Consider the following 8,109-nt stretch of genomic DNA (forward strand, 5'->3'; position numbering starts at 1 on the left):
TCAGGTGAGGGCGAGTAATAAAACACACTTCCTATTTAATAAAGTGTCAAAGTTCCAGACACAAAAACACCAAACCTGAACTCAGCAGATAGGACAGGAAATCAATCGCACCCACAGGGTCCTCACAAAGGCACACATACTACACACACATACTACACACACACACACACACACACACACACACATCTGGATTGCATCAGAATGGGAGGGGAGTCTGCACGGCAGCTCTGAGATCAGACAGAAGGCTTCAGACCACAGAGAGGACTACTACTACTGATATTAGTACTAGCACTGCTGATACTGCAGTACTGTCAGTAATAATCCTGCAGTGGAAGCTGAAGAGTTGGAGCCAACACAAACATCTGCTGCTGCTGTGGAGTGAGAGAAGAAGAAGAAGAATGAAGTGGCTCGCTGGGACTCTTCTACTCTTCGGCTGCCTGCTGCCACCCGTCTGCAGCGTCTCGCCTCCTCCTCCTCAACCTACAGATGAATGTCCCATCATGTCCATTCGTAAGTCTTCTTCTCTTCTTCCTGTGAGACATAGGCAGGCTGAGACACCTTCCTCATCACGGTGTTTTTGTCTGGTTTCTGAATGTGAGAACGTTCAGAGGCAGGATGTCCTGTGTTCATACAGAGACTTCAGGGAGGCAGTCAGTAATGATCAGATGGTGTGTTGATGAATCAGGAGTGTATTCAGTCTGTCTCAGACCAACTCTAACACAGAGCACTCAGAGGCTCTCTGCTCTGCACTTCCTACTACACTCACATTCATCCTATGACATTGTTCTTGTCTAATATTCACACACGTACTCACTCTGATGCATCAGAGTCTCACCAAAGATACTTTGATGCTGCTGCTGCTGCTGAGTGGCTGCAAAATACCTCAAACCAGACAAGACGCAGTAAAACATGAAGGCTTACTTTAACCAGCCGGAGGCAGACAAGTCATCTGGTTTACTAGTCTTTATCTTCCTCTGACATGCACTCCGAGCATTCAGACAGCTTCGGGTGCACTCAGTACTCTCACGTCTGCACAGAATAGCCTCCACATGAGGGCAATCAGGCCTCTGATTTGAAGAGATGAGAACTAACACATTCTTTAATATGTGAAGCAAATCCCTGAGATTTAAATAAAGTCTTCTTACATGAACACAGAGCACGTTTCTGCACCTCAGTAACACTCATCATCTCACTCTGTGCTTCAAACAGCATGAAGACACCAAGAAACACTTTCTGCTGTGCATTTGCTTTAAAACTGAATTATTAATGAACACAGTGCACTTTGTAAAGCCATCCAGGGACCTCTGTGTTTCACACCTCCACTCTGTCACCGTATTTTCAGATGAGCCACTTTTGACCGGCCTTTCCAACATTTGGACCTCACATGAAAACTGTATAACTCACCTGTTAGCATCAGCCAGCTCCTTCTAACAGATGAGCCAGTCCAGCTGAAGCCAGTCTAGTTCATCCCTGCTCCAGGTCCACAAAAACATTGTGACAGTGCATCATAACAACCTGATACAGAAAAAATGACTCGGACATGCAGACGAAGCCCCTCACGCGCAGCCATCAGGAAGCATAAACTGCAGCGGATTTATTTACAGTGCAGAGTAAACAGAAGTGTGTGCCTGATGAATGACATCATCACTAAAGCACTCAGTTATTTATCTCTGCAGTAAAAACCTGACCACTGATCTACAACTGTTCTTTGGATGAAATGAGATGTTCCACCGCAGGCTGCTTCCTGCAGGGGTCTGCCTGCTGGAACAACACGCCTGTCTAAACCGAGAGATTATATCTTTATACAATATGAAGAAGTGTTTGCAACAGTAATATTTCTCATAAGTGGACGGAGAGAATATTTCAGTTCAGCAGCTGAGACCTTTGACCAGTGTCCACTGCACAGCATGAGACCTTCCTGCTGATGAGATGTATGAAAGCCCGAATTATCCATCCAACCCTTTATTGATAATTTACAGTCTGCCGTTATAACCTGGACTTCACACCCAGGGTCAGTGGAAACGTGTGGAACTGAAACACCAGAGCAGCAGCTGCTGGGATCCTGAGGGCCGTACCATGAAGCCAGATAAACGGCTCAGCGAGCTGTGTCCAGTCTTCTGTGTCACCAAAACCTGTCTTCTTACCTGCCAAATCACCATGGTAACTGATGCTGAACACCTCACCTGGTTGGGAGCAGGTTACGTTCAGCTGGAAGCACCGCGTTTTCATGGATTCTCTTATTTCCAGCGTGTTCTCAGAGTGATGCCGACTCTGCTGGGACCGAGCAGCTCGTCGCTGAACCTCTGAATGAAGCCGTGAAGCTGCAGCAGCTCAGACTGAACGGATTCATGTGGGGATGCAGGAAACGTCTACATGTCGTTCCGCTTGGTTCTGACGCGCTGCTGAGTCTCACAGACACACACCTGCTCACACCTGTTCAATCAGTCACAATAATCTCACTCTGATCTCTGCGTCTCCTTCATCAGGCTGTGAGAAGCTTTCAGGTGTTTAAAATCGCAGTCAGCACTGAAACCAGCAGAATAACGAGTTTCTAACCACTAACCCCTCTTTGTGTCATGCTTTCATAATCCCCACCATCACTGTGCAAACAGACCAGGCTCCCTTTGTGCATGCAAACTACCAACACAGTAAACTGTGTAGTTGTACACAGTACTAACAAAATCTCAGAGCTCACCATGCAAGAAGTCAAGCTGCTGCTGAGAGAAGGAAATTCCAGCTGAACAGGAACTCAGTTAGCTGCTGAGTTTTACCTGAAACAGGAAGTGTAGAGGAGGTGATGCGCTCCAACGCAATCCTTTGAGAAGCAGGTCGTGTCACTCAGCAGCCATGGAGTGACTGAGCAGTCAGCTCTGATAGGAAGGATTCACAGGTTCACCAAAGTTCATCACAGCTTCTTTAACGGCTTCATCCAGAGTGCCAGCACCATCAGCATCTCTCGCTCTGCCCACCATTAACCATGCTAAGTCACATGCATGAGTATACTTCCCTCCATGTTCACTACGATAACGAGGAGCTCAAACTGTCCTCCACCTCTACAGTGAAACGTGACAGTTTGTCACTTTGGGGCATTTTGACTGAATTTTCCCACAGATGTTTGATCGGGACTCTCTCTGATGAGAGGAGGGATGAGCCTTTTCAGTGTGCATTAGCTGAAACATCACCCAAATCTTTGGTGTCTGAGTACAAACAGAGGCGAGCCTGATTGGTAAGTTTTCAGATATAAGCAATAAAAACACCTCAGGAAGTCAAACATAGATAACGAGGAACCCAACACAGGAAGCCATGGTAACCTCTGACCCATTTTCAAGCTGAGTATCAGAAATGTGTTTGGTCAGTTGTGGTTGTTTGATGTGACGTTCACAGCAGTACAAAAGCGCGTTCTTTGTTGGAGACGTTTGTCAGTTTGACACTTTATTGGCATTTATCAAACATAAAGGCTGACGAGTACTGTCTGATGGAGGAGTGGGCCATCACCATCAGAAGGTCAGACAAAGTGAAACGAGCTCCTTTGTCTCTGCTAATCAGGAGGAAACTTTACATGAAAACAGAAACACTGATAGAAAATCTGAATAACGTTTACTGTCATACAGTCAGCTTCAGTGACGGCTGGTTTCCTTCTCACACAAATAAAACTGTATTTACAGCAGCAGAAATGAGTCAGGGTCAAAGCAGCGACCTTCATGATGGTCCAAGTTAAAAAACACTGAAATGTCCTCAGAGATGAAAGGTGAAATCCTCAGAGTAACACCACATTAGTACAGCTATATGAATGTAGCTGCAGTGGTGTGCAGTTACTGAGTGCTGCAGACGCTCAGCGCCCGCACACAGGAAGTGTCCCCGAGTCTGTCAGAGCACAGCCGGCGATGGACGAACTACTCTCATGTCTGATTTGGGAATTTAACTTTGCAACCATCACATAAAAAGCTGACACACTCCTAAGAAGACGGGCGCGTGTGCAGCAGGTCAGATACTGCAGCTGCCTGAACGCATTCACACGTGAGCTCAGCCCACGTTCCGGTTCAATTAGGTCACGTTTCAGAGGGCACAGCAGGAAGGAAGTAACCACAGCCACTGTTAGCTTTACCCTCTTTTACCTTATGAATCTGGAAGAGTTCAGCACCAAACTGCATTTCATTGCCAGTGGTGGAAATTAGTGTTCATCTTTACTCTTGTAAACATCTGCTTTTTGAAAATGTAATTTTCTTCTTTAGATATATTTTAATTAGGGGTGGGACTCGATTAAAAAATTAATCGAGTCCCACCCCTAATATATATATATATATATATATATATATATATATATATATATATATATATATATATATATATATATATATATATATATATTAGGGGTGGGACTCGATTAAAAAAATTAATATAATTAATTACAATCTTTGTAATTAATTAATCGAAATTAATCGCATTATAATCGCATTTCAATATTTGACATGAGAAATATTAATTTAAGTTTAGTTGATGAATGAATCAATATACATAAGCTTAAACTTCAAAATGTTGTTTATTTTCCCACCAGTCTACTACACAGACCAATGAAGGGTGGAAGTGCTCCTGTGATAAGCAAACTCCTGAAATTAAAGTTAAGCATCATAACTGGATAGTTTTATTCAACATTAATGTCTCACTTGTTATAGTTGGAAATTAATCATTCTCTCAGCTGTATTCCTTGATGTTGTTATGCTTGTTTTAACAGCTTATTTTGAATTAAAGACTTAAAATTAAACCACAAAAAGGAGAAAAAGTTCGTTCTCTGTTTAACAGCTGCTTTTACACAGCTGTGCTTCGCACTCACGGTTGCTAGGCGACATGAGCTACGCAGAGGTGACGGCAGCTGATATGAAGGCTAGCTGCTCACTTCCGGCCTTTGTTTTTGTTTTTTTTTATTATTAAACAGCGTTCAAGAACAATACAATAACAGTATAAAACAACTTCAGAATACAAACTCTCATAGAGGATAACAAGCTAGGGGGTATGCAATAGTAATGAATTGAATAATAAAACTGAGGAAGAGAACCAAACAAATATAGACTTAGAACAGAAAATTTTCAGCTATCTGTTGTGAGATGATTCTAGCAGTTTTCCATTTTTTGATCTTACATATCGATGAATAATATAATTTAAATTCGTTCATGAAACAGGAAAAGGAGGGCTTATTACCTTTCCATTTATTACAATGAATGTGGTATTTGGCTAAAAGAACAATTATATTTATAGCATCAGAGAAGGCTGGATTTAAGTTTTCCACATAAAATAAAATGGAACTTCCGGCCTTTGTGGTGTTCGGCCCCTAATTTGGACATTGTTCGTCGATATAATCTGTATGCCGGGAACTCGCGCACTGAGAAACGTTCCACGGTGCAAAGTGCGATTAAAATGCGTTAAAATTTTTAACGCGTTAATTTCCCCATAATTAATTAATCGAAATTAACGCGTTAAAGTCCCACCCCTAATTTTAATGTCTGGTGAAATGTAGTCTGGGTGCTATAGGCTGATGTGTGCTGTGGTCCCTGCAGGTCTGAGGACCTTCCGGCTCCGGCCTACCTGTAATGGGACGACTCTGAAGGAGAAGCAACTGAAGGAGATCCAGGCTCCAACCACCAACCTGTACCTGCCCATCCTCTACCTTCTCGCCTTTGTGGTCGGTCTGCCCTCCAATCTGCTGGCTCTCTGGGTTCTGGTGTTCCGGACCAAACCCCTGCCGTCCATCGCGCTGCTCATCAATCTGACGGTGGTCGACTGCCTGCTGCTGATGGCGCTGCCATTTCGGATCGTCTACCACTTCAAGGGGAACCACTGGGAGCTCGGCGAGCCCTTCTGCCGCCTCGTTATGGCGATCTTTTATGGCAACATGTACGGCTCTATGTGGTGTCTGGCCTTTGTGGCTCTGGACCGATACATTGCTTTGGTCCACCCGTTTAGTGCCAGAACTCTGCGCAGCCAGTGGGTATCTCTGGGCATGTCAGCGGTGGTGTGGACGGTGGTACTAGCCGCCATGCTGCCGCTGCTTGTGTCACAGCAGACCTACAATGTGAGCACACTGCAGATCACCACCTGCCATGACGCGCTCCCAGAGAAAGAGCAGGAGAACTACTTCCTGCCATATTTTGCCACCCTGTTTGCCATTTGCTTCCTGCTGCCCTTCGCCATCGTCCTGTACTGCCACAGCGCCGTGCTGCGCACGCTGCTGGCTGAGAGGAAACGCTACATTCACGCTATCCGGGTGACGGTGCTGGTGCTGCTGGTCTTCATAGTGTGTCTGCTGCCTAGCAACATCCTCCTCCTCCTCACCTACGCTGACGGCTCGCTGGACGGCGACAGCGAGGACCTCTATGTGCCCTACATGGTGAGCTTGGCGGTGAGCACCTTCAACAGCTGCATCGACCCCTTCATCTTCTACTACGTGTCCACAGAGTTCAGGCACAAGGCCAAGAGCGCAGTGTGCTGCCACAGTGGCTCTGGGGATAAAACATACTCTGTGGGAAACATCGTGCCAGCTTCATCATCGGGCCCAAGGTCAAAGGTCACCCTGCTGTCCATGTCCATCCAGCAGGGGACATCTGAGATGCCGTGCAGCTCTCAAAAGGACAAAGTAACGGTCACCTGACGGCTGGCCCAGCAAAAATGTTGGAGTGCTCCTTTAAACAGAGAGCTGCTGATATGAAGGCTGTATTGATCTCAGATGTCCTGTTGCTGATGTCACAAGTTTCTTTAGATTTGAACCAACATAAAGAAAATGTGACGCTTCAGTGTGACCCCCCCTCATGCAGACGCTTCAGTCATTCGTTGGTACTCATGATGTCATTCTTCTGACTCGTCCCTCTACCTGCATAAACACACTCACCTGTTCCTAATGATGGCAACAGGAAAGGAGGCACAAATTAAATTATAAGTACTTTCAAATAGTAATTTTGGGGTATTTTAGAGTGTATTCCTCATTATTTTATAAATAAATATAAATCAGTTATTGCGTTTAAAGGTGGGGATATTTTCCAGAGGGAGGGGCTTTGGTGTGAAACCTGAATGAAAAGGTTTGTGGTGTCATGTCCTGACAAAATAAATGACATGAAAATGAGTAAAAAAATGAATTGTTTCAGAAACTCATAACACCTGTTTCCTGTTCTTGCTTCTCTTTGTCTTCATTTTTACATTTTCAGAATATAATCACAAAATAAAGTTTCTTTCGACTCACAACAGCAGTCTCCTTCATAACTGTCCGATAGGCTGGCTGAGCTCCTCTCCACCTTTGGGATGGAGCTGTGTATTTAGGCCCGGCTGTGGTTCTCCGGCAGATTGTCCCATCAGCTTTAGCAGTAAAGTGGCTCACCTGTGTGCACTTACCTGTAAAGCCGTCTTTGACTCTCGTTGTTCTCGTTGTGATTAAGGACTTTGCTCTGCATCCTCCGAGTGTGAATGTGTGTGAATGCAAACGTGTTGTATAAAGCAGGGGCGGGCTGGGGTTGAAATTCAGCTTGCTTTGGACAGGCCTTTTATACGACCCCCCCCTCCATACCGGTCAAGTTTTGTATTTAAAAATACGGGAAACTCTAAACATGTTTAGAACTACAAATGAACTTTAATAACTTTAATGCTTTGCCTAGACCCACATTTCATAGATCAGTTTTTTCCCGTATTGTTTAATGTTAGAATATAAATTGAATGAAAACAGTGAGACTGTTAGCTATATTCAACCCTCCTCCTTTATCTGGGCCACTGTTGCCAACTTGTGTAAGAAAACTCGCTGTCGGCTCTCAAAGGCTGATAAAGGACGAAGCGAGGACCGAGGATGGGAGCGGAGGGAGCGGGTGGGCAGACTCGGTGTTTAAGTGGTTCGGGGGTTGGAGGTGAAGTGAGGTTTGGGCGAGAGTGCACGAAGGGACGCAGGAAGACAGCTGAACACACGGCGACAGCGGAGGATTTCACTATGGAAAAACTCGTTGGCAACACTGAGCCCAGCCGAGGTCCAGTTGTTATTCCGGGTTTGTTCCGGCCGGCAGCACTAACCTCGCAAGAACTGCCACCCAGGCTACTGCACAGGAACACTTTTTAAAAAAATTATTATATTAAAGTATT

General features: G+C 45.0%; 1 protein-coding gene across 1 annotated transcript; it reads left to right on the forward strand.

Annotated features, from left to right (window-relative positions):
• The first annotated feature begins 249 nt into the window (after window positions 1-249).
• LOC115787340 (proteinase-activated receptor 4) lies at window positions 250-7,069 on the forward strand. The gene is made up of 2 exons (XM_030740011.1): window positions 250-510; window positions 5,553-7,069. Exons 1-2 carry the CDS (start codon window positions 399-401, stop codon window positions 6,641-6,643), a joined length of 1,203 nt encoding a protein of 400 aa, XP_030595871.1. The 5' UTR covers window positions 250-398; the 3' UTR covers window positions 6,644-7,069.
• Window positions 7,070-8,109: the final 1,040 nt, after the last annotated feature.

The sequence above is a fragment of the Archocentrus centrarchus genome, chromosome 10, assembly GCF_007364275.1.
Source record: "Archocentrus centrarchus isolate MPI-CPG fArcCen1 chromosome 10, fArcCen1, whole genome shotgun sequence".
Lineage (NCBI taxonomy): Eukaryota > Metazoa > Chordata > Actinopteri > Cichliformes > Cichlidae > Archocentrus > Archocentrus centrarchus.

Excerpts from the sequence above, each read along its gene's own strand:
- LOC115787340 (XM_030740011.1), top strand. The coding sequence starts at position 399 with ATGAAGTGGCTCGCTGGGACTCTTCTACTCTTCGGCTGCCTGCTGCCA. Across the intron at positions 511-5,552 it reads ATGTCCCATCATGTCCATTC|GTCTGAGGACCTTCCGGCTC; the intron begins GTAAGTCTTCTT and ends TGGTCCCTGCAG.